Source organism: Brachionichthys hirsutus, chromosome 20 (genome assembly GCF_040956055.1).
Source record: "Brachionichthys hirsutus isolate HB-005 chromosome 20, CSIRO-AGI_Bhir_v1, whole genome shotgun sequence".
NCBI classification, from domain to species: Eukaryota; Metazoa; Chordata; class Actinopteri; order Lophiiformes; family Brachionichthyidae; genus Brachionichthys; species Brachionichthys hirsutus.
In genome coordinates this window covers 3,530,142-3,555,984 of record NC_090916.1, presented here as the reverse complement: position 1 = coordinate 3,555,984, position 25,843 = coordinate 3,530,142, and the positions used below count along the sequence as shown (strand labels likewise).

At 41.8% G+C, this 25,843-nt stretch overlaps 5 protein-coding genes across 5 annotated transcripts; 4 read left to right on the top strand and 1 right to left on the bottom strand.

The window, feature by feature from the left end:
* Positions 1–1,212: 1,212 nt before the first annotated feature.
* tpd52l1 (tpd52 like 1) lies at positions 1,213–10,897 on the top strand. The gene is given in 10 exon segments (XM_068753504.1): positions 1,213–1,287; positions 2,902–3,000; positions 6,137–6,255; positions 6,347–6,495; positions 7,436–7,537; positions 8,726–8,740; positions 9,236–9,274; positions 9,804–9,864; positions 10,771–10,851; positions 10,853–10,897. Coding segments are annotated over 10 exon segments (729 nt in total). The 5' UTR covers positions 1,213–1,268.
* A 248-nt stretch (positions 10,898–11,145) lies between these two features.
* hddc2 (HD domain containing 2) lies at positions 11,146–14,190 on the bottom strand. Its single transcript, XM_068753831.1, has 6 exons — positions 14,125–14,190; positions 13,530–13,651; positions 13,163–13,265; positions 12,954–13,022; positions 12,740–12,878; positions 11,146–12,554 (listed from the first exon to the last, which is right to left on the bottom strand). Exons 1-6 carry the CDS (start codon positions 14,188–14,190, stop codon positions 12,430–12,432), a joined length of 624 nt encoding a protein of 207 aa, XP_068609932.1. The 3' UTR covers positions 11,146–12,429.
* A 233-nt stretch (positions 14,191–14,423) lies between these two features.
* On the top strand, positions 14,424–15,977 carry cenpw (centromere protein W). Its single transcript, XM_068754015.1, has 3 exons — positions 14,424–14,586; positions 14,670–14,783; positions 15,801–15,977. Exons 1-3 carry the CDS (start codon positions 14,500–14,502, stop codon positions 15,825–15,827), a joined length of 228 nt encoding a protein of 75 aa, XP_068610116.1. The 5' UTR covers positions 14,424–14,499; the 3' UTR covers positions 15,828–15,977.
* Positions 15,978–18,883: 2,906 nt separating this feature from the next.
* LOC137909697 (R-spondin-3-like) lies at positions 18,884–20,375 on the top strand. Its single transcript, XM_068754157.1, has 5 exons — positions 18,884–18,962; positions 19,240–19,431; positions 19,686–19,826; positions 19,918–20,064; positions 20,176–20,375. The coding sequence occupies exons 1-5, from the start codon at positions 18,884–18,886 to the stop codon at positions 20,373–20,375; spliced, it is 759 nt and encodes a 252-aa protein (XP_068610258.1).
* Positions 20,376–22,268: 1,893 nt separating this feature from the next.
* Positions 22,269–23,309, top strand: LOC137909412 (E3 ubiquitin-protein ligase rnf146-like). The gene has a single exon (XM_068753866.1). The coding sequence runs from the start codon at positions 22,269–22,271 to the stop codon at positions 23,307–23,309; it is 1,041 nt and encodes a 346-aa protein (XP_068609967.1).
* The last annotated feature ends 2,534 nt before the right edge of the window (positions 23,310–25,843 follow it).

Here is a 25,843-nt window from a genome sequence, read left to right as displayed (position 1 = left end):
GCCATACAAAATGATTATTTTAATATAATGAATTTATTGTTAATACTATTGTATTTCTTCATGTAAGATATCATTTTTACACAAAGAAAGTGAAGAGTACAGGACTAAATAAAATAAAACAGAAAAAACTACGAGAAGATAATCAACCTGCCTTATCCAGAGAAGAATAAACAGTGACGTCGCCTGTCTAAATATTACACAGTTCATTTACTATCGACCGTTGTTGAAGGTCAAAGTGTTTCCGGATGACGACGCTGTACACCTGTGTTTTATTTTTTTGTCCTTCCTGTTGCTGACGTCATTATTTTAAAGGAAAATTTCACACAAAAAAAGAAATTCGTCACTTCCTTACGGCTGTAACGTGAGGTGAAGGTTTTCAGGGTATTTTGGGACAGGCTGGCCAGCCTGGCTGGTTCTTAATAGTTGTTTTTGGTGTTCAACCTGTTTGTTGACAGCAGAGATGGGCATGCTATTTAAACTATGCTGGTGTTCATTAGGACCTGCCTGGTTCCTCTTCCTCAGTGGTGATGAAGCATAAAGAACTCTAACTTCTAATGTAATATCCATACTCAGCTCGATCGATCATCTTTCTGCTGGCGTTCTCTTTCCCCAAACGGTACTTTGGTCCGGACTGACAGAAGCCTGCGCTCATCGCATGTTTGTAGGGAGAAAACAATAAGAGAATAAGAGAATAATATTTTTTCTAAGTATAAAATGGGTTAAAAACATTTGTATCTAACATTTTGGCAACTGCTGGTTGGTGCAGCATCAGCCTCAGGTGTGATTGCAGTTTTATGACAGCAGGGGTCAGCGGTCCCCCGCAGGAGACGCGTGTCACTTCAAAGTTATATTCATTTACAGCAGGTCACTGCAACAGGAAAACACTTATAATACGCATTGCATTGTTATTTTAACGGATAAATAGTATCTTTTGTGAATAAGAAGAATTTAAAATGGGTTTTTAATCACTTTGCTTGCAGACTCATTAATTTAATTTGGCTTTGACGGTAAACAATCTGTTGTTGTGTTCAATAATCACAGAACCAGGAAATGTGCCCGGTTGATCAATGAAGCGCGTCACAACCGCAGCGAGCTCATTGGTTCGCGCGCCAGGCTCCGCCCGTGGGAGCTGGCCCGGCGCGTGACAGCCAGGGGGAATCGACCCAACCCAACCTCTGTCGGTGTGGCGCGCGCGCGCCGCCGTCCCCACCTGGTCTGTCTCAGGAGCTTGTGTGTGTGTGTGTGCGGGGAGTTCACCTGGCCCATTGATGGAGACCAGGCAGCAAGGTGAGTCGCTTTAATGTCGGCGCAGAAGAAAGGGCGCGCGATTCCTGCTTGTTTGATGTTGATCTGATAATGGGCTGAACGTGGACGTCCCCGTTTGGAGGTTGTTTGAAAGGAAAATACTCAGGTTCATATATTATATATTATATATATTCAGCTTGTGTCCTTAAATTGCAGTCAGCCTCTTAATATGTGTGCGTGTGCGTGTGCGTGTGCGTTAACCCGTGCAGTTCTACAAACTCCCCATTCATCTCGTGTGCTTGTTGGTCTGCTCTCCCTGAAGAGATGACTGTTTCCATTAAGGCTGCTGGCCAGCGTGCTGCAGGTTTATATTCCTGTTGTCGTCACGGAAACTTAAGACCAAGCTAAGCCTTGCTGACGGATGCAATTTCCTTGCTCATCTAATAGTTTAATGCCTGAATTTTAATGTCGTTTGCCTCAAACTAAAGGCAAAATGTCAGATCTTTGGGAAGATATCTGTCTTTCCAATAAGATCTTTTTAGTTTCCACTTATAAACAATTGAATCCTTTGGTGACCGACTTGTTTGTTGATTTTGCTTTTACTATTTTTAACACCCAAGACAGTATTTGCAGGTTAGTGCTGGCTGTGGCTGGAGTCACTAATTTATTCTGCCATTTCATTCAACCAGTTTTTTTTTTTTTTCCCCCGAGGAAAAGGAATTGGATAAAAAAAATGAACTGATGAAGCAGGATAATGACTCCCACATTCCTGCAGCCAGTGGGATAAAGATAGTGTCTGTTGATACAGGTAGATCATTTGCATTTCAGGCCTTCATGTATGGATAACTGGGAGTCAGAGAGTTAAAGGATGAGAAAGTTTGAACCATTTTGATAGAATTGTGATTAGAATGGAAAAGATCTGTCCCAAAACGCCGAGGTTCGATCAGCGAGATGTTTTAAATGAGTTTTCAAAGTTAAAAGACAGAAAATGACCATCCCCAGGTCTTTGATTTTCCTTAACCACATGACTAGTGGACCAAATGGGAATCTTGTGACCAATGATCCCAAATCAGGAAACAGGAAACAGGGGAAAGAAACCGTGCTGGGAGGGGGGGGGGGGGGTTGACAGAGAAAGCTTAGCGTAAGGTAAAGTAGGAAGCAATGTTCAAATGTTTTTATATGTTCTAAGATGATGGCTGCATGGAATTTATTTTTTTCACTTACTTCACTTAACTGATATTTTCATGGTTTTCCTTCAACTGTCTCTTCCCAGAAAAGGAAACCAAAATGAAATCACAGTCAGTGAAGAAATGCTGTGGGTCCTTCCCGTTATGCTGCAGATTTGTGCAAGAGATTTCATCTGAGACGAGACAACTTCAGTTGCTCAATAACCGAGGATGTTCTTGGTTGTTATAAAAAAAAAAGGATTTCCTCCCTGAAATGACATTTGAATAGCAAGAATGAAGTATATCCTGTTTGAGTGTGATTTCCTGTTCGAGTATAAAAGATGCCTCCTCTAATCCTGCACATTATCAGGAAACATGCCCCATCACAATAGAGGTGACGCGTGTGTGCTAGAGAGACAGAGAGAGATTTTGTCGCGTGTATAACCCGTTTTCTTGTCTTCTCTTGCACTGCTGCCTTGCTCCGCTGCAGAGTTGTACTCTAGCGTTCTGAGTGAAGCAGTGGTGGACTGGGGCAGCATGGGACCTGGAGAGGAATGGGTTAATTCAACCTCACTTGAGGGAGAGAAGGGTAAGACTCAACTCTCCCAGATAACAAACAAACAAAAAACGCTTAATTCTGATCTGAATCTCGATGTGGAAACTGCTGCCGCACAGATGGTGACATCACTGACTCGGGCTGTTTGAACGTTCTCTATTCTGATATCAGTGCGGCAGCAGTTTTCTTCCTCCTGTGATTCAGAGTGGATTCAAATCAGGAGAGTGGGCGAGTGTGGTCTGAGTGGGTTGCTTTCTAACAAGATGGCTGCATGGGATCGATTTTGCTTACCGGTGTTTTTATGTCGATCAATCTGTCTGTCCATTTTCCGCAAACAATCATCCTGTGTTGGAAAGAACGAGACATTTATGATCCCCTCAAAAAGATCATCGACAAATTAAAAGGTTGACCTGGATTGAAACTGCAAATCTAATACAGATAGATCTTTAATAATCAATTAAAAGCATACAGTTATTTGAAATGTTTCGAGGAGCTGCTCTCTTGATACCAGAATATGTTAGCGGAAGCTCCACCTGTATCAGATTCCACGTGGCTCGCAATCCTTTTTTCATGATGAATCAAATTCATCAGTAAAAGGCAGACTCGGCATTTGTGCTTGTTTTGTCTTTTATTCCGATGATGGTCTGCAAAGGTTTTTAATCCGGGCACGTTTCACACTAGTGGTGGGGACTCGGTTAAAAGCAGCTCGTACGTGGAAGACGTTGGTCCAGCGGCCCAAAATGAGGGAAACCTGACTAAATGGTGCGAAACTGCGCCATCAGGTCACCAGAGATTACTTTATCACTCAGGCAATAGCGTGATGTCAACCGCTTGGGACATGCATCCGGACCGCAGAGGTGAAGCGGCCTGCAGAATTGACAATCTTTGGCTTTGGTTGAACATTTATGTCTCTCCTGTAGCTCCAGCTGACACCTTCTAGCGGAATTCAAATGATTATTGTTCGGATTAATGGCCCGACTCGATTTTTACTACATTTGACCAATCCGGTTCACAGGAACTGAATGCTTCTCCACTGAGTTGTAGTTGGATTGCTCAAGCGAGTAGAGCAGCACGGACACCGAGGCTGTTTGGTTGGAAGGGAAGCAGCAAGCAAAAAGCAGTCGTTGATTTGCAATCACAATTGGTTCCGAGGGACCGGTTCGAAGCCGATTTGGCCCTAAATCAGCCGGATTTGTTCAAGTTTGTCTGCACCGTGCTGTTCTCTGTTCTGCATTATGATCAGCTACCACAAGGAATATTCCCCCGCTGTACGCTTGAATGAGGAACAGTAACTCTCATTGTATAAGAGGAACCGAAGAACAACGGCGTGGCCTGTTTGGCAGAGTCTCTGTTCACATTGCTTTAAAATGGTTTTTATCACATCATGAATTGAGCTGAAAATTCAGAGATTAAAGCAGCTGCTGTCAAAAATCCCTGCACCTAACCAAACTAAAATAATCCTGCGTAGGCTATTGATTTGTCGGATCCATTTACAATGTTTAAATATATGCTGAATTAGCGCATTAGTGTGCAGGCTGTATGTCGAATTTCTTTGTCGGTGTTTGCTAAACTTGCTTTGTCCTTGCCCTATCCAAAATGCTGCCGCTAACACCAAGCGAGACGTTCAGGTAATGCAAACCGTTTCATGATGGTTTTTAGAGGACATTTACATGCAGAATGTTTGCTTTTCGTCTGTGAATAAAATTCCACGATTATCGGCATGGATTTTTTCTTTGTGTGTTTGTGTGTATGCCTTGCTGTTGTCCTGCTGTTGTCCTGTGTGATACACGCTTGTGCCGATTTGTCTTTCGCAGAAGTCCTCAAACAACACGAGGCTAACGTGGAGAACTACAGACTTTTAATGCATTAATTAGTTGTTGTCATTTTATTTTACGCAGTCGTCTGTTTTCTTTTTTTCAGTACTACAAATAATACAAAGTGTGTGTAGGTGTGTGTGTGTTTGTGTCATCTATAATCTACAGAATCTTTTGAGTGAAGCTCAGGGATGTGTTGTGTTTCAGAGTCGGATGACAATGTACACCAACTCCATCACTTAAGTTCTATTTGCAGATGCGATCAAAGTAACTTTTGGACGTGCATGCTGGGGTGTGGTCTGAGTGGGTGTGTTTGTGTAAATAATGCAGGCTGTGTGTCCGGACATAAATGGTGTGCTTGTACAGCAATGAGATGCCCCGGTCTTGTTTTCTTTTGGAAAGACTGCATTTGATTCCGATTGAATAGACAGTAGACATAACTGATATTTTATCTACTTCATTTCAAATTGGAAATATTTTCCAAGGAAAAATGTAATTGTTAAAAAAAAAATTTTTTTTAAACCAAGTAAATGAAATTTATACACATGCAAACCACATAAATCGCACTAGAAACAGGATCTTGGTGGTGTGTGTGTGTGGCAGTGTCGTGTTTTCTACACAAGCAGAGTAAAAACAAAATAATTAAATCCAGTTAATCCAGATTAGAGAGTTGCAGACACAGATTACATAACAGTCAGACGAAGTCAGACCGAGTTCACAAACAATTATAACAAATATTCATAAATTACATATCAAAAATGGATATACAGTAATCTAAAAACCTTTATTGACATATAGAACTATCAACACAGGCTGTTCATACAAATAGAAAGAATAGCCATTTATTATAAGAGTACATACAGTTTATGTATTTAAGTATGTCATAATACTATACCTTAATGAAAGAAATAGTTTCCTAAAAATGCTGAAGAAATTCATGAAGAAAGTTGCTATGCCAATAGATCCAGATGTACATAACAACGGCCCAACACTGCACAAAATGTTAGTAAAATCTTTTTAAAACTTCTTGATGTCACAGATAAATAACCAATAAAAGGTCAATAAAAGTTTCATTCCGTGTATTTGTCAGATGCTTGTGATCCCAAACATTTACAATATCCAGAGTCACAGGTAGAAAAACCTTTCAAAAACTCTGTAAATGGATGCCTTTGATTCCAGGATTGAATATTTGTATAGTGCACCTCTATAAATAATGCATTAAGGGAACCGGAGACCACACCCTTTACTTTAAATCAGATTACTGCATTCATTAACCCATTCATTTCTCTTTCTTCCCTTTTCCGGTTCTTGAATGCTCCCACAGACATTTCACCTCATTTTCATATCTTATTTAGGTGTTTTGGACTCGGAGCCACTGAAAGAGGCCGATGAAGACGTTGTATCCGAAGCCACCTTAAACATCTTCGTCATGACCGAGGAGGAGAGAGAGGAGATCCGTCGAGAATTGACTAAAGTACGCTCAGACACACGCGCTGTCAAGCTCGGAGGAAACAGGAAGTGCTGATATCCCATTAAGCATTGTCATGTGTTGTGTATATGTCCAGCTGGAGGAGGAGATCAGCACCCTGAGGCAGGTTCTGTCCTCCAAAGAGAAGCAGCATGCGGATCTCAGACACAAACTGGGCATCACGCCTCTGAGTGAGCTCAGGAACAACGTCAGCAGAGGCTGGCACGACGTGCAGACCTCCACGGCGTAAGTGTGCGGCGTTCCCGTGGAGGACAGAGTGTGTGTTTGTGTCTGCGGCACATGACAGGATGACCTTCCTGTTTTGCGTCAACAGAGATGCCCTTTACAGGACAAACACACACACGCGCACACACGCACGCACATGAATCAGGTAGTTGTTTTAACAGCCGGTAGTGACCCATGCTCTAAACCACCTGTTATAAAGAGAAACCAAATTAAAAAGCCATGATCTCTGGCTCTGGTTGAGCAGCTTGTGTCTTTCTCTTATCTGTGTTGTTCTCAGCGTAGCAGACATCACAAACCGGATTAAACGCACATGTGAGACGGTGCCAAAGGGTATCGGCCGCGCAGAACTGGCTACTGTGTAATCCGTCATCTGTACCCGTCCTCCAAAATCAGCGCCGGACGTATTTGAAGTTGTTTGTTTTGCAGAGCAATAACCGTCAAACCCGGTGCGTCTCGCCCAAACACGAGGAGGCCGAGGAAAGCAATGTGATATTCTCTGCAGGCCTCTGTTTGTATTCAGTTACACTTTAACCAGAAGATCGCTTTACATGCAGCCACGGCCACTCATGTATAATGAAACCAGTGTGACCACAGGACAGACGAGCAGAGAGACACTGTCTCACACAGCAGAGCTTTAGGACGAGCCAGAAACTAAACCATTGAAGTCACACAAAACGTCCCAAAATGTTCCCTCCGCTACCCGGAATGTAACAATCCCAGAGACCTGCTAAACTGCTGTTTGATTTCTGCAAATCATCTCCTGACCCCTGACTTTTTACTTTTTGCTGTGGCTAATACAGTTTATATGAATAGTCATAGCAACCAGCCACATGACCCCTTTATTATAAGTTTATTTTTCTCCACTTCGATGTGCATTTTCATCCATTTGTATTTACCGGTATGCATGAAGATAGGAAACCATAATGTCTTTATGTCCTAGCTATAAGAAGACATCTGAGACGTTCTCCACAGCAGGACAGAAAACCTCAGCCGCCTTCAGCACACTGAGCAGCAACATCTCCAAGAAGTTCGAGGACATGAGGTACGCATCGTCCCATCTTGGTAGCGTAGCTCGCCTTCATGGATGATGTAAAGCTCCAAGTAAAGCAGAGGAGTGAAGTTTTTATTTCGCCCATCAGAAACACGTTTGCATATCATCACCCATCATGCATCACACTCATCGACTTCCGCAGACACTATTTTATTTGTGCAAACTCTCTCTCTGTCCAGTCGGGTTTAAGTGAGCCTGCTTTAAGCTGCATTCTTTGCAGAGCCGCGGCGTCTTTCCTTCCCAGTCACCTTATTTATCTCGCTCTGCCTGTTTGCCTCTGCCTAGCTCGTCGTTACTCTGCTGGTCAGCCTTAATGTGCGTCTGCATTGTTCTGTGTGAAGTGAATAAACCAGTTGCATTCAACACAGTAGAACACAGTAATACGCTGAAGAGAAATGGGATATTGGTTGGAAACACAGATTATCTTTGATCATTCCAGCATGGCTGGCCTAGAGTTGCTGTTCCCCCGGAGGTACGTCCCTGTGTTCTGTCCTTCGTGGCGTGCCTTGATTTGCTTTGCATTCACATAATAAGCATGAGTTTGTTCTTTGCTGTGAGGAGTGTTCTTACAAGTCTTTTTTGTTATTTTATTGGTCCAATTATCTTTTCATTCATTATTTGTTTTTATTTTATCGACTCTGGTATTATTAAAGGAATAAAAGCGACATTAAAGATGCCTTTAAAGAGGAGAGGGCGTATCTGCCTGATGTAATATGCAGTAGAAGGTAACAGAATAGCCGAGTTTCATCCTTGAACAGTTGTAAATGTATCATTTTCTCACACAATAACTACCGTACTTCTTTATTCCTGTGTGTGTGTGTGTGTGTGTGCGTGAGAGTGAGAGAGAGAGAGAGAGAGATCACCTAGATAATGGTTTGTGTACAAAATGTCTGTCCCAACTTAAGGTTGATGGAAGGTTTGTGTGTTTGTGATGTTTAACTTTAGTAGAACATTTCTGTTTTGTTGACATGTTGGTACTGAAGTGAGAAGTCTAGTTAAGTGAGGACTGGTTCCCCCAGTCATGTTGAGTTTAACCCCCCCCCAACAAATATTAGTCTAAATGTCCCAACCAGCGGCGGTTTGCATTCCACTGTGTAACAGCTGGTATCGATGAAACAGTGACTGTAAACCCATCAAAGTGTCTTATTTTGTTTTACATCTTCCTCAACGCTCTCCAAGGTCCAACTCTATAGGGTAAGAGTGTGTGTCCCTTGAGTTTTCTCCCTGCTAAAGTCTCAGACTCGGTATAGATCTCCCTCAGGGCAGTTAACGGAACCTATTGATTTGCACAGGACTCAAAAGCAGTCAGCTGGGGTCTGAGGGGTAAACGCTGCTTCCCTACTCGGGCACATTATTCAGATGTCAGGCGGTTCTTGTCTCAGCTCAGAATCACATCGGCTTGATGTTAGTCCCTGACGATAAATCCGCTCAAAGGATCGTGTGAAGAGGGAGTCACGAACTGTCCTCGCAGCCCCAGCGGCATTAAAATGCTACAGCTAAGCTAAAAGAGACTAACATTCATTTAAAAAATCATTCACGTTGAGTAGACATTGTTGTGTACATGAACAGATGTTAAATACTGTACTATGTAATATTCTACTCCAGTAGGGAATCTGATCGTGGCTGTGTGTGTGTGTGTGTGTGCTCTCTAACATTTAACCCCTCTCTCACCACGCTCTCTGGAGACAGCTACTCCATCAAACACTCTATGAGCATGCCCACCATGAGGTAACGGCACCAAGTTTGCTTCTGTGTGCGAGAGTCTATTTCTTTATCTTTGCGTGATGTCATTTTGTGATCAAACCCGACCTCACTCGTTTAAATAAATAAAACATTGCTGAAACACCGGTTACTGTGACATTTATTTATTTTATGTTTGGGTTCATTTTGACTTGAAATAAGAAAGAAACTGCCACACACACACATAATCCTAATATCAGACAATATCACATCTGTCCTTTAGTGGAATAATCTCGTTATTATTCCAGATCATCATGATGCTCTACTGGTGGATGTAGGAATATAATTCACGTAGACTTTCACTTTCACCAAGGAAAATATTATAGTACTAAGTGACAAACTACATGTTTCACACTTAAAATGAAAAAAAACAACCTTTTTTGGACTGTCATACTGATGGAAATATTAATTCTGGGCCAGTTCGTATTTAATTTTTTTAATCCGTCATCACTGATTCGGAAGACATGCCAATAATAACACGTGTTCTTGAAGAAGAATGACTTTGTTTCCTTTGCAGGAACTCTCCCAGCTTCAAGTCTTTTGAGGAGAAAGTTGAGAGCACAGTGTCGACTATCAAGGTACAAGATATGTAGCTCAAAATATGTTAACATTTTTCAGTATTCTGAAAGATTATTTCTAAACTACCTCACAAGTCGATTTAAACGCAGCTTCCAGTCAAACCTGCACTGTAGTATTAGTCTGTAATGAACGTATTCAGTATCCTTCTATTATAATCTGACATGTTCTATGAACTAAAAATAACATGAAACTATTATTTGTTCTGAACTAAGCTGTGAAAGCCACAGAGAGAAAACTGCTCAGGTTTCTGCCTGTGAATGCTTTAAAATGAGAGTGAAGCTCAACACAAGACGATAATCTGGAGGTAATTGCTAGTTTACAATCTGGCTCTCACCGCCTGTTGGTTATTTATAGTCAGACTGATCCCAGTACAGTCTTAGTTGTAACAAGACTGAGAAAAATAATTCATTACATATCCTGCATCCATTACCTGATTCAAGGAGAAGTATCACAGCACTGCAAATAAAATGTACGTTAATTTTAATCATGATAGGCTATAATATTCTGAGAGATTATTTTAGATTTGAACCACGTCCTCTGTGACTGGCTTTGAGTTTAAGTACAGGAATATTATCTAAAACACCAAAAAGTGCACCGAGTCTTTGATAACAGAGTGAAGGAAATGTAAAGACCACAGAATTTCAATTTCTACCGTGCTCTCACCAAACACTGGGCGCTGAAAAGACTTTGACGCTAATCAGTATTCAGAGGGGTTAAACAGAGAAGTGCTAAATAACTGTTGCCCTCTATATTATGACTGATAACAGGGTTTCTGTTAAAATCAGAATAAGTAAGAAGTTTTGTCAAACTTTGCCACCTTGAGTCTATTTTGCAGAAGTGCAGCAGCAGCGTAGAGAAATGACAGCAGGTTGTGTGTTGACAGATTTGTTGTGTATTTTTTGTAGACGAAGGTCGGTGCATCTGAGACCAGAGGCAGCTTTGAGGAAGTCCTCTCCTCCACAGCGAACGCCAGCGCTCAGGACCCCCCCCCCCACTAACAACTTGATTGATGGCTCTGAGGGGGCTTGTTAGGGCTGCTGCATCCACGCCACGAGGCGGGACCAGGAACTCATCAATATATTGAAACGTTACACTTTTATTTGCGTACAAGTGTTAAAATGCAAACCATCCCTTGTATCTGACTGAGCCTCACTTGGATTGTATTTTCTGTGGCACTAAATGCTTTGAGTTGATCGAAAATTACTGCCATTTCATGTTTTACTCTAAAGCAGGAGCTGGCTATATTGATTTAGGAAGATCAATATAACTAATGCCCTGGACATGCTTGATCGTTTTGGGAAAGCACTCGTTCAGTTTGGTGGGCTTAATTAACCTGCCCTGCAGGTTAAATCAGACACCAGATCAGATGGAGATTGAGCGGAGACGCAGCCAAGACCTTGTTAAATGTTAAAATGAAAGGATTACCAGATTCCAAAAATCAAACCCTGTTTTTATGTCTTCTGTCACAAGTAGAGTGTTTAATACAAAATAGGCAGTTATGGGTTAATGTGCAAATTCAACGTAACTGGAGACAGCCATGTTGGTACAATACTGAGATACTACATCACTACTATCTAACATACTATAAACTGTACTACATACTATATCAAAAATACAATTGTGTTTTAGGTAAATGCAATTTAAAATAGAAAACACTTTGGTACATTGTACTTTCACAAAGTAACCCATTTCTATGTGGACTGATGAAGATCATGTTTCTAAGGTTTTGTTAAATTTGCAAATGCAAGCCGTCACGGTATACGTACGGTATGTAACAGATGTTTAATGCTGCATGTTTAACATGTGCAGTATAAAAATGGCAAACGATGGAGTTTCCATGCGTGAATAAATCATGTATGTATGACTCTGTTATGATTACATAGAAATAGGAAGTCAAACAGAATCTGATGTCTGATATCTGATGCTGAAGATGAAAAAATAAAAGTTTAATCTCTGGAATGTTCCGGAGACTAAAGGATTTGAACCTGCCGAGTCAGGGACTGTAAGACTTAACATTTATCTCTCGCATGTTCTAATCTAAACGCTTCATATACAAGTCCTTTAGGATCAAAAATCCAATGTCTACTGTAATATACCTGATATAAAATATATAACTTTGAAGTGACCCTAAAATCTGACATACTGTAATTTACAGATCTTATTTTTACCTTCCTTTGTCAGAACTACCATTTGTAATGCTGAAAAAAAGAATCCAACTAGTTTTTACTTCGTGTCTGTGAACAGGTTGATGCTGCAAAATGAAAACTAAAAACGTAAACAGTTTTAAGTATGGTCTCTGGGGTCACTGCAAAAATGTTCCCACCAAGTCCCAAATTATTGTTTTCAATTTCCTCATGTTGTCTTCCGTGTGATTTTCTTTGCTGTGAATTTATAAAACACCTCAGGATCATTTCATGTCTCTTCAGTCTGCCCATAAACTTCATATATTAAAACTCACAACATGAATTATAGCGCAGCACGATGGTGCAGTGGGTAGCCCTGTTGCCTGTTTGTATTCCATATTTATAGTCCCGTTTATCCATCCCTCTGAGTGTGTGTTACAGTCAGGAAGAAGCGTGTGAAGAAGCCTTCTGTGAGTTCTTTGCGTCCTCCGCTCTGGTCATGTGACTTCCTCTCTCTTCATTCAAGGAGTTGAGGAGCTTGAGCACGTCTGGGTGGTGGAAACGGCCTGGTGGGGGGGGGGGGGGGGGGTGGGGCAATCCAAGAAACACAAATGTTTATTTCCCTGTAAAATACTCTTTAGTTGAAGAAGTACATATTTAATATTGGGAGTAATTAAGTAATGAGACACAGTGAAGATAGAAATGTTCAAGAAAATAGTGAGTGATTAGGAGAGAGACAGAACAGAGTCACCGTTGGTGGAGTCGAAGAACTCCTGCAGTTTTCCAGGCGCTCCCTCCAGCTCCTCGTACTCATGAGCCTGCAGGATCATTTCCAGAAGGTCAAACTGTTTGACCAACCGGGCCTCTGGACTGCTCTGGGTCTCATATTCCTACAAATGAAACAGATATGTGCCTGCTATTAGTTCACCAGTCATCCAGCGACAAATATCTGAAATGACAAATACCTCCCACAGGCCATGAATCTCCTGCTTGAGTCCCTCGGGCAGAAGACCTGTTAGGTGTCCCATCGCTTCCTGAAACAGAGGTGGAAGAGGAGAAGGAAAGAATCTAGATAAGTCCATCTATCATCCAGATCATATCTGAGCGGGCGTGCACTCTCGGTCTAACGAATCAGGGATGTGGTGTTTGGATGTTAGCGCCACTGGTCACTTACCTCTTCTCGCCTGTGTTTCTCCGCTTTACTAATGTTGTCTGACGGAGCGATATCTCCCACAATGCACTCTGCCATGTCATGAACCAGAGCCAGCTTTATACATCTAAGGGGAATGAACAAAAGCAGGGTGTCAAAGTAATGCATTTCAAACAAATTTCTCAAATTAAATATTTGGACTAAAATTTGACGAGTGTAATGAAATAACTAGACTGTTGTCAGTCGTTTACTCGTTTTGGAGGACGGTCAAACTGGTGTCAGTAAAATTTCTAATGAGAGTAACAGACTCCGGATTGTATTTATGAAATGAACTACCTTTATTCACGGTGATTTGATTGTAGGCTTGTGTTTAGGCTGTGCGAGTGAATACCTGTCCTTATCTACCGTCGGGTCAGAGATCGTTAGAGACATCATAGCCATACGATACATGTGGTCTGACACACTCTCCGGTTCCTTCACATTCCTGTAGACCCAGCCGGTCCGCGGAACCCTCTGCAGGTAGAGATTCAATCGCAACACACAACTCATCAGTGTCCCCGAATAGGGAGAGGATAATGACACTACCAATACATGGTATTATCCATTTTATGTAGCAGGTATAAACCCAAATATACGCTATAGCCATATAACAACATGAGAAGTGAGTGTATTATAGCCTTATGCTAGTAATTAGCAACTATTTCTCATTCTTATGTAGGAATTTTGACCCGGGGGGGGGGGGGATAAAACAAAAGCAGAAACACTCTGGACATGGTACATGTATTTGTACTGTAATACATGCTACTGTTTGACTGTACTTGTACTCTAACATTCTATTTAATAAATATATTAATCATCATCATCATCATGTTGAGTCTCAATAAACACACAGATCCAAAGAAGCCATATTCAGACCGCAAATTCTTCGTTTTATATTCGACATTAAATCACTAGAAATGTCGTCTGAATTTAGGGAGCAGTCTTACTTTCAGCTGTCCAATAAGTTTCATAAACTGCAGCATATTGCCTGCTGACTGCGTGGAGGCCGCCATTGCTCTCCGCTGACCCGGAAGCAAAAAAAAGCTTTCAGGTCAAGTAAGGAGATTTAGTTACACATTTAAACCTCTATTATTTGTAATTAGAATAAAAACACGATTTGGATATTAATTATATTTACTTTCTCCTGTTGGATATGGCATTTTGAGTAACGTACTCGAAACATAGATATGAATCTCTAGGTGGCAGTAAAGCAAGAAGCGACGATGATAAAAGTCACGAAGAAGAATCTGAGCGGAAGTGACGAGAGGCGGGAGCTTGGAAAACGTAAACAAAGCTCGACTTCAAGTTGAAATTTTGTCAAAATGTTGAACAAGGCTCCAAAATTAAAATCCACGGTTAAAAGAAAAATGAAAAGTAACTTGAAAGTCAGTCCGGCGTCGGAGGCAATTGTAGGTAACGAATTTCTGAAAAGCTGAGGTTGCTATTGATTGTTGTGACTGTTTCGGGCTAACGATAACTCCCGTTTTCACAGGTTGAACTCCTGACGCTGCTGTTTTTGAAGAGTCTGGCAGAGGAGGCCAAGGCCAAAGCGTTCGAGGGAAAATCTGCAACGATTAGAACTCAGCATCTCAAAGCTGTCTCCAAGGTTAGTTCAAGTAGTCCGTCTGGGTTTTACTGGAACTGGCTACTCCTTGTGTCTCTAAAATGCCACTTAAATTAACTATTGTTATTATTATTATATGAAACGGCTACAACCTGCTTTTGAATTGCTTATACAGCACTCAATGTTATTTATCAGAGCTTCAAATGCACTTTATTGTTATTTATCTTAATGTCTGACTACTCCAGTTATATTTTTGTCGATAAAACTGTTCATCACCATGTCCAAGAAGGTGATAACAGAGGTTGTTTACCACTGACAATTGATTCTTTTCTATATTTAATTTCTTTTTTTCTAAAGAATCCTGCATCTCTTGCATTTATTTCTGTGTAGCATATAGGTTAATCCTTGCTCCTCCATGTTAAGGTAATATGGAATGAACTTTCCATGTCTCCTCACAAAACCACATGTCTGGATTAAAAGTAAATTTAACTCCTTATTTTATTGGAGGCTTAGAGGTGTTGATCTCATTATAATTTCATCTGTAGCTTATTTTTTTATGATTTTAGGCAAGTTTTTATTTTGGTATTGTTTACTCACATTCTACCAGTAGCTGGAACATTTGTGTCTTTGGACAAAAATGTTGTATTTTTATTTTATTTGGGTAAATACAAATGATTGAATGCAGTCACAGTTTTACTGGAGAAGTTGTGATTCATTCATACTGTGATATTTTGGTAGAAATAAATACTGACCCATGATGATGAATACACAGCCAATTAACAGCAATCTTGTTTGGCATCTGAAACTAGCTATTGAAATATGTAAGGGTAAATGCACCAGAATCTGAAACTACAGGCTTGTAAAAATATATATATATATATATATTGAAAAAAAAAAAACATTGTGCAAATATGTTTACATTTAATTAGATTTACAGTAAATATTTTTTTGAATTCTTCTATATATTATATTGAATAAATGTAATTATGTGTAGCTGTGCTTCTTGCAAACGCTTGTTTTATTTCTTGAACATAATTTGATGTCTCTTTTTCTTTACAGAAAATGCTGAAAAAAGCGAGAGGCTAAAGGAGTAAAGTGTCTCATTGTCCTTTTGATGGGGAGTGAATGCTTTTTTTATTTTGTAAATTTTGACACAATTTTGTAAAACCATTTTGCAAGTTTAATGAAACCTTTTTTGTGTGTGTCTTTTTTTCTTTGTTCAAATAAATCATTTGAATCAGCTTTATTATCGAAAGATTGTTTTTCTTCTCCGGCTTCCTCCCACCTCCAAAAACACAATTTAGGTGAACTTATCACTACAAATTGTCCATATGGGTGTGTGTGCGGGGGGGGGGTCTCTGTGTAGCTCTGTGATACGTCTGGGGTGTACCCTGCCTCTCGCCCGTAATCAGCGGGGATATGGTCCAGCCGATAAAGCAGCTGCAGACGAGATGACGTCATTCTTCTCGTCTACAAAAAAATGAAAGCATGGTTGGATGAGCTTTTTCCCGAGAGCCATCAGCGCTCGGAACGACAACCAGGATTAAACAAGACAAACACTCACTATGTGCAATAACAAATACTGTGTTTCTCTCAAATCCTACTCGAATTTTATGTCACATTTACCTGCATTTTCTTATATTATTATTAGGTTGTATTACGCACCGGACGGAGCAGCGCTCCTAATCTCTTTGTATATCCACTATGCAAAGACAATAAAGGCTTTCTATTCTATTCTATTATAGAATGTTGAATTTGCTAAGCTCTGATCTTTGAGTTGTGGACAACTTTAAGTACTTCCAGACAACCAAGTTGGCACTTCCAGATCTCTTTAGCTCTCATCTCACTTTCCATCACTGCCAGTAAACTGTAATTTACAGCCTCTTGCTCCATGTGTGCTTGGCCTCCTCTCAAATTCCTCACTTCCATCACGCTCTGCAGGCTGATATTCCATCCTGCTACTATCATAGATCTTACATGGATGCCCAACTGTGATGTCATGTTGATCAAGAATATAAAGACATTTAAAATGTGCTTATATTTAATGTTATGTGCTAATGCACAGTCTGCTTTCAAACCTTATAACCCTGAAGACAATGTAATCACAGGTTTGCATTGTAGTTTTTTTTTTACTGCCTTTTTGTGCCGTCATGTTTCTCATATTTCAAATTCTCCTTTACGGCCATTCTCCATCTCTGGTTAATTTCCTGCAGAATCTGATCCCCCCCCCCGCCGCTGTGATGTTTATGTTATCAGTCATGTTGAGGTGTCATAAAGTTTGTGGCGCCCCCACACATATAAACTTTACACCCCTCTGTCCACCCTCTCCCCCTCAAAGCACCATGTAGCATTGACAACACATGCATTGCATGTTATGTTTTTACTTTATGTCCTCCTCAGTTTGTCAGTGAATATTTACTGTATCGTTCATTCACATCGTCTTGTTGGAACACATGTAAGTCAACTGCTTCCAGAGGCTCCTCCGGGGGGTTATGTTAACCTCACTTCTTTTTTTTGTCCTTGAGGGAATCGAGAAACACTTCTCCCTTTGTGAAAATGAAGAAGTAGCTGTACCTCTCTGGTTGGTTGCTTGTTTGTGTCTAAGGCAGCAGCCTATGTGTAACTTTAAGCTCAGTCTCTCTTGGATAAATCAATCCCACAACAAAGCTCCTGCTGTTTTGCCTTTTGTAATTTTTCCAAACAAACCAGGGCAGCATGGCGGTCTGTCTTGGCAGATATTTTGTTACGCCTTTATTTGCCTTGTAGAAATATTTCAAACTTTTTGAGCCAGTAAATCTCGACTGACTGAAGAATGATGGATAGCAGATGAAAGCTGATTCTGGGAAGGGGAACACTGGAGAATCCAAAATCTTTGAAAAAATGGTGAAAAGGTAAAAAAAAAAAAAAAAAAGCAGGTGATAATGCACACGGAGATGCCAAACAACGGAATGTCTGGAGGACTTGAAAGCTTTCATCGCCTTCCAGCATGTTTGTGGGAATCGTTGATCTTTGTTTTGACTTTTGGTCTGTCATTTCAAGGTTGTCAAATCAATCCGTATTTTGGCTTTATGGTTCTCTGTTCATGAGAAATATGCGGTGCCCTATGAGGGCAGAGGAGGGACTAAACCCGAATGTGCGTAATAACTCTATTATGCCATCATTGTTGTGACTTCATCCAGCATGTGTGAAACACTGATGTGATGACATGCTTTAAAAAAAAGGTTATGCCTGATTGTTTTAAATGGGGAAAAAAGGAGGACATGTTTCATTCTCAAGGAAACACTAGTGTTACTGATTGCATGAACTGCAGTAATCCTACTGAAAATGTTGAGATAATAGTGAATTTCCTCATTAAAAATTGTTATGCCTCATAAAGAAGAAAAAACACAGAAATATGATAGTATTAATCTCAAAATTTCAACCACCGTTTGCAAAATGTCTCCTATTTTATTGTAAAGATGTATGTTCTGGATTCTGCAAACACAATGTCACAAAGCTTTGCATGCATATACTGCACTGTAGATTAAAGTGAGCAGAGAGAAGCTCTTCCGTTCAGTATGTGAGAACAGCCTGTAGTGTCGACCTCTGCAGAGCGAAGGTCAAACATCAAAGTGCAGTAGCGATGAAACACATTACTCAACAGAGGCGTGATATAAGTGAATATATGTAAAAATGTTCTCTTGAAATTATTAGATAGTGTGACAGAACAGGATGAGGATTAATAAGAGACATGCAGAAGGTGCTCTATTGTTATTCCAGTTGTGTGAAGGAGCGCTTGGCTTGATAATGGATCAGGAGGAGGGTCAAGGAGGAAGGATAACGCAGGAGACGAGGTTAGGATTGTGTGTCAGGGAAACCCAGACAAGCCCACAGCTGCTCACCCAAACCTACATCAGATCTGCATTGCGACCATCATGACGGTGTCTCTCCCGTATCCGGTCTTCATGGCATTCTGCCGGCTTCAATGATCTCATGGAACTCACGTGGGATTTTTACTTCAAGAAAACTTCCAAGCCCAACGCTGCACACATCTACATGGGCCAGATTCAATGAATCCTGCGGACACTTTTTAAAATGTATTCGATGGGTTTTTGTGATTCGATGGCAAGGCTGGATCAGTGACGTACAGAAGGGGAAGGAAAATGGGACTACCGTTTTTAATTTGGGTTCTGCTCTTTGCGAATGTTGCAAAGGGCCTGCAAAACACACTGCGATACAGACGTAAGTATTCCAGTATTCCTTCTTCCTCACCTTTCTGATACTCCTGCTAGACATGCCTCCTATCAAATGCACCTTATTGTTCCCCATGCTTCGCTGGACTACAGTAGACTGATGCTACATATGCAAACAATATGCTTGCTCTACAAGCTTCCAGGCAACAATGCAGTATTGGATTTCCAATGATTTGCCCAAAGCATGTCCATGAAACCTGTAAAAGTGTTCACCTTCAACAGACCGCAGAGTACTTGATCATTTTCCTTCGCATGCTTATCCCCAGGTAGCTCCTCCGTGAGTGGACTCTGTCCAGCAGGTTGTGCAACATGCTCAACTCAGAATGGATGTCTGTCCTGCAAACCTCGTCTCTTCTTCTACTTGGAGCTGCATGGGATACAGCAGAGGGGTGCCTGTCTGTCCTCCTGCCCCCAGGATCACTATGGCACACGATCTCGCCATATGAGCACCTGTAAAAGTAGGCACCGGCGAGTGCATGCAGGAGCAGAGGAACAATGTTCAAAGTTCATTTGTTTGCTTTCATAGAAGATATTTCATTTTGGAAGGTGACTTTGTTGCGTTAAGATGAGCAAGTTACTAATTTGTCTGACTAAGAGCCCTATGTGAAAGTTGAAAACATCCACTGTGCACACAGTAAACTGATTTTAAGTCAGTGTTGAGAGAATAAAGCCATCAAGTACATGTTTTGGTACCCTTTGTGTTGGCTTGCAGGGTGCAAGGAGGATTGTGCTTCCTGTTTCAGTGCGAACTTTTGCACACGTTGTCATACGGGTCACTTCTTGTACCGGGGAAAATGTGAAAGCAACTGTCCAAATGGGCTGACAGGGAATGCAACACTGCGAGAATGCACAGGTGAGACGCTGCACAAACACAACTGTGTGTTATATGCATTAAGGCTTGATGCACTGCATGTGTCGCACTGACATGAATTGTTGTTTTACAGAGTGCTCTGCAGGCTGTGAAGAGTGTGTGAGGAGGAACGTGTGCGTGAGGTGTCGAGCAGATTTTTACCTTCTCCACGACCAGTGCAATGTCACCTGCCCGGGTGAATTTGTGCCTGATCTGCAGCTTAGGCAATGCCTTCCCCGAGGTGAGATAGCAGACACAACCGCCATCGATGCACCATTTGTATTGCCACTTTGTTAAATAATGTTTATTGCTATGGGTTGACATCTTCCCCCCCCAATGGCTCTCCTCATAGTGCACTGTGAGGTTGGGGAATGGACAGACTGGAGTCCATGTGTTCAGAGACGGAACACTCAGGCCCACCGGAGGGGGGAGGAGTCTCGTACTCGACTTGTTCTGCAGCCCCCAGGCATCTATGGTGACCCCTGTCCACATGTGTCAGAGGTCAGGAGGTGTGTCCGCAAAAAGAGACAAAAGATTCAAAGCAATTCGTAGTAAGTTGAAAGACTTACTTGTTATTGTACATTCCCCATCAACTGGTCTTTTTTTTTTTTTTACCCCCCCAAAAAAATGTAAATTGTAAGAATATCAAAGTATAATAAAGTATAATTCATCTAAAATGAAACAGATTTTTCTATGTAATCAAAGAGAAATCAATAAAAAGGATGACAAATATTATGAACTTTCATGACATTCTTGCGTATCTATAGAGCGAATCGACTTCTCTCCTTAAAGTATCCTAAACGTCGCATTGCTCAGGGTCCTGGTGTCGTGCATGTTGATTCACTGTCGCACCGCAATGACGTACGAGACAACTTGACAGAACCCGGCCATCTTTAGTGTTATTAGTAACATGTGATTTTACATCCAAAACAAATCAAATGGTGTGCAGTAAAAATGTCAGGCAGCCCTCCATCAGTTAGCGTAACAAAGCAAAATTACAAAGTAAAAAAATAACACAATCATTTTCCATTCAGAATGAAGTAACAACAAACAGGTCTTAAAGCGTACGCGTCTGAATGTTAGCTAGAATCAAACCTTTCATTTTTAGATATAATCTAGTGCATTTTGGTGGCTGGTAAAGTGTGACAGGACCTTTATTTTTGTTCCTTACTAATGTTTAAAGATTTTAACTCAATCTGTCACCAAATCAAAAAGACCTGTATGATATTTAACATAATTTGGAATTAGTGTGTCCCTCATTATCATTGATTACAACAGTAATTATCTTTTTTTGAGGACTGGCACATCTCCAAATGTCATCTTGTGGAATGATGGCTCAAAACAGGAGCTTCCTGCAGCTGTTGTTAAGTCTATGGAGGTTGTTCACGCTGTGTATGCCCTCCACCCAAATCAGCATACCTTTCTTAGGGATGGCTTGGTTTAACAATCATGACACAACATATGCAATTATAAACCGATGCAAACGACATTTTCTGTTTATGATATATTTAAATAAACTATATCAAACTTTATAGAGTGCTGCAAAAACGGAAGAATTTGAAACAGAAAAGGCTGTCATTGTCGGAGCGTGCACGTACTGCGATAAATTACTAGGTGAAGGCATGCCCCGCCCTACCCTGCCTCTGATTGGTTATAACTTGTTGCCTTGTTGGTCGGATTGGTTAGATTTAAAGAAACGTGTCATGATTGGTTATTGATAGAACGAGACCAGCATCGTCTGTGCCGTATTTACAAAACACGTAAAATAGTGTTGGGACAGTTTATGCTATCCATTCAAGATTAGCAGCTCGTCTCGAAGGACGGGTTTCACGTAGAAGCTCTGAAGTCACTGGGACTTGGTCCAGTCACTACGTCGTGTACGTAGCTACACGAATACTAATGCAGTTTTTTTAGTAAAAAAATATTTCAAGCCACGTTGAGGACGCTTCTGCACGCATCTTAATGTACAGGTGAGTTTACGATTGTTAGGTTTAGCAGTGAGTAGCCGGCAAGCTGACATGCTAACTACATATGCTACAGCAGCTGTTGACTCAATGTTAGCTTCACTGTTGCTAACACAAGGCGACTGTTAGCTTGTTATTGACTTTGCAGTAGGGTAATAAGGTTACGGTACGTTAAAAAAACGCTTTTTATTTATAGTCGCTCGTAAAGTAGAAAGTTAGTTTGCGTTAGCTTGCGTTAGCATAGCTGTGCAGCAGTTGTGTGCGTGAGATTAGCTCTGTCAAACAGCAAGGAAGAGGCCTTAAATTCGTAGTTTTTAGCTCATCTACAAATTCAATGACGACGACCATCTCAGTAACGTTTGTAGACTTCTTTTCACTGGAAGTATATAGACTGCACGGAACAAAGGAGGGCGTTCCCCAGAACTGTAAACATGGCAGACGGCTAAAGCGGCTCCTGTTGTGCTGTGCTTCTCCCTGTAGGATGGCAGGCTGCGGATCAGTGGGCAGTTCAACGAATGTTTCCGCTTCCTCCAAGCTGACGGAAGAAGTGAGCGACGCTTGTTCTACAGACGGTTCCGCCGGCACCCCAGAGTGCGCCATCTGCCTCCAGACCTGCATCCACCCTGTCCGCCTGCCGTGCTGCCACGTCTTCTGCTTCCTGTGCGTGAAAGGCGCCTCCTGGCTCAGCAAGCGCTGCGCTCTGTGCCGACACGAAATCCCAGAGGACTTCCTGGAGAGGCCCGTTCTCCTCTCGCCTGAAGAGCTGAAGGCGGCCGCCGCCGGGGTGAGCCGAGGCGCCGGGGCCGGCCGCGGCTCCTGTGTGGACTTCGCCTGGTACTATGAGGGGCGCAATGGGTGGTGGCAGTACGACGAGAGGGCCAGCCGTGAGCTGGAGGAGGCCTTCTCAAAGGGCAGGAAGAGCACGGAGATGCTGATTGCGGGCTTTCTCTACGTGGCTGACTTGGAGAGCATGGTGCAATATCGCCGCAATGAGCACGGCCGCAAGCGCAAGATAAAGCGGGATGCTGTCGACATCCCCAAGAAGGGGGTTGCTGGACTGAGGTTGGATCCCGAACCCGCTCCCGCTCCTGCCTTGCCGGTTGTTCCCCCGACTGCGGTAGAACGCGTCAGCTCAGCCGATGGATCCGACGCCGGGATGGTGGCGTCTCTTCCCCCGTTTGGACCTCCCGCGCTCACGGGGCACCGTCTTAATAGTTCCCCCTCTTCCTCACCACCAACTCTGGAAGAGTCTTTCTCCCAGCTCCTACTCGGCCAGCCGGAGGGTGAACGCACGGAGGGAGAGGATGAGCAGCAGACGCGGGAGTACGCGTCCGACGGCAGCGAGAGGGAGGAGCGGAGAGACCGCCCTGCGGCGGGATCACGCTCCACGCCGCGTAGAAGACAAAGACCGCCAAGGGACAGCCAGCCGGCTCGAGGGCCCCCGAGGGGCGGGACAAGCAGCTCCGCGCCCAGTGTCCGCTCACGCAGTCCTGATGGACAGTGCACTGTGACAGAAGTGTGATCTGAAAAGGACAGTGGTATCTGTTCCGCCATTAACGGTTCTTGAACATCATCGGTTCGGTAAAGAAGTCTAAAAATCAGAATGCGTCTTTCCCATTAAACAAACAAACAATTATTTCAATGTTACACGCGTTGAGGTGTATTTTACCTTCAACCAATCCTGTGCCTGATATGGTCCTACGATGTTTCTGGTCAGCGTTCTCCAGGTTTATTCACTGCTCTCCATTCAGTCAGATATAATCTTCGTTTTTCTTTGTGGGGATTCCAGTCGCCCATTTATTCCAGACTTATTCCTCTCTTCACCGTTGCCTAAACTATCGGGATATTCAGTCATCTTTAACACATGAAGAAAAGTTCATTATAGCAAGCAATATATTCAATATGATGTGGTTTTTCTTCAGTCTCAGCAGCGACAGGTACTGTAATAAAGTAGAAGAAATAAACGTCTTGGCTTCAGTGTTGTCCTAAAGCTTTTTGAATGTCTTCGCTGATCATTTGAGCTCAAGAGTGATCTTTTAGTTTGGGTTTTTTTAGTTTTTCTTACTCTTCTGGATCAATGTAGCACCTTAAGGACTAGATCCTGAGGCTTAATACTTCTAGTTTTTTCCATCCTTTGATAAAATGAAATTAAGAGTCTGAAGTGCATGCTTGTGTGTCATATTTTAAGCATGTGAGGGGGAGGCACCGTTTCCTTTGTTGTTTGCGGTGTTGGGTGCTGAGGAGGTATTGGCAGAAACATTGGAAATAATTGGGTTATATTTGTAGACACATATTTGGATTTCTATTTCTTGTCCTAGTACTCTCAATAGAGCTACTCTCAGACCACCGGCATTGACATCCACTTGAACAGCTCATGCTGGCCTCACATGTTTTGGGCCCTTTTGCTCTTTGAGTGTCATAAAATAAGCTTATGTCTGTGGTGTTTTGTGAAGTTATTAAATTATTAAATGTAATTTCAAGTCTTGGTTTGACTGATCTTTTTCAGTAGATGAATGGATAGCTGAAGACAGTTATCGGAAGGCCGGGGCCATTTTTCGGTCTAACTGTAGTCTTAAAAGTCCACAGGGGGGAGCTATTGCACTAATTAACATGAGAGCTTGTAAGACATGCGTTTATAGGTACACAAAGCATGACATAATCCTTTAGCTGTATTTAAAGTCAAGTTATGTTATATTAATTTAATTTATATATATTTTCTTTTAATTTTTTGCATATTAATGATTAGCTTCTGTTTGTGTTCTTTTCTGCATTTTTAGATGGTTTGACAGCAGTTTTATAAAATAAAAAAAGCAAAAGTCTAAATCCTTAGTTGAACTTTGTAGTTTGCATTTCGCAGTAAATCCCTGCTAAGCTAGGCCTTCTATGAGGCAATGATCATTTCATTCATGGAGACCTAATCCTAATACTGCTGTGTCCACTGCAGCTGAGCTGAAGAGACCCACAGACTGTGTGCGGACTCGGAGTGTGACTTGAATTATGAATGTGTACTCAATGAACCGGGCTTTGCCTGGTGTCTCTTCAGAACACACTGCTGTGTATGTTAATTACAAGGTGTGGTGGAATACTGATTGTTTTTGGATATGTGCAAAATATCTGCAAATCAAAATGTGCTTATCGCTCCATAAACACCACAAGCATGATTCATCCTCTCAAACGTCTGTGACAGACCATTGTCGACAGATGATGTTTATGCAGGTTGATGTTAAGCAGATAAATGCAGATAAAAATGTGTGCCATGTTGACCATTTTTAGTTTAGAATTTGCAAATTAACACATAAACAGCAACTGAGGCAAATGTTAATATAATCAGCGGAATATAGTTTTGACCAAGCTGAAAGGAGAAAGGAATAAAATGAATGTCAGACGCATCGTTTTAGGCCGATCAGATGCAGATGACGAAAGTTAAAAGTTCAATAGATGCAGGAGTCAGTGGGTTTCCTTCGCTGTGGCGGTTCCAGCTAGGACAACAAGCCCAGATGTTACATGAATGTTTTCACTCCGCAGAAGCATCTGATGAATCTAGGCTGACAGCTTGAATTGAGACCAGCTGGAGACACTGCAACACCCATTTAAAAGTAAGAAAACAGTCTCTTTTCTCCACTCATTCACCAGATTGCCTCCTCCATTGGAGTTCCTCCGCATTAGTAGGGAAAAGATTTCACGGTTGCATCTTCTCCGTAAGTCTCATTCCAACATGTCAGACCCTCCTCCAGAGGAATGACTCTTGAGAAACAAGAAACATCTGCCTTTTGGGCGCTACAGTGCAGACAACCCCTCACCTCCGGCTGCTCTTTAACCTTTAAAGTGTCTGATGTGCCTCTGGTGTGACTTGTTCATGTCCAGCCAATGAATGCATGAGACTGATGTTTCATCCCTCTTCATCATCAGGTCAATATGTCAGTATATAATTTATTATGGTCTAAGCACTCGTACTCTAAGTACTCAACAGTCAGTCGCACTTTGTAGTCGGTTGTAATTCACAAATGTCTGCAACATACCAATGCAGGTTGAGATGTGACTGTACTTGTTACAGCA

Coding starts and splice junctions, on each gene's coding strand:
- hddc2 (XM_068753831.1), bottom strand. CDS start 14,190: ATGGCGGCCTCCACGCAGTCAGCAGGCAATATGCTGCAGTTTATGAAA. Junction 12,879..12,953: donor AGATTCATGGCCTGTGGGAG/GTATTTGTCATT, acceptor TTTCATTTGTAG/GAATATGAGACCCAGAGCAG. Junction 12,555..12,739: donor GTTCTTCGACTCCACCAACG/GTGACTCTGTTC, acceptor CCCCCCCACCAG/GCCGTTTCCACCACCCAGAC.
- cenpw (XM_068754015.1), top strand. CDS start 14,500: ATGTTGAACAAGGCTCCAAAATTAAAATCCACGGTTAAAAGAAAAATG. Junction 14,587..14,669: donor GTCCGGCGTCGGAGGCAATT/GTAGGTAACGAA, acceptor CCGTTTTCACAG/GTTGAACTCCTGACGCTGCT. Junction 14,784..15,800: donor ATCTCAAAGCTGTCTCCAAG/GTTAGTTCAAGT, acceptor TTTTCTTTACAG/AAAATGCTGAAAAAAGCGAG.
- LOC137909697 (XM_068754157.1), top strand. CDS start 18,884: ATGGGACTACCGTTTTTAATTTGGGTTCTGCTCTTTGCGAATGTTGCA. Junction 19,432..19,685: donor CCATATGAGCACCTGTAAAA/GTAGGCACCGGC, acceptor GTTGGCTTGCAG/GGTGCAAGGAGGATTGTGCT. Junction 19,827..19,917: donor AACACTGCGAGAATGCACAG/GTGAGACGCTGC, acceptor GTTGTTTTACAG/AGTGCTCTGCAGGCTGTGAA.
- LOC137909412 (XM_068753866.1), top strand. CDS start 22,269: ATGGCAGGCTGCGGATCAGTGGGCAGTTCAACGAATGTTTCCGCTTCC.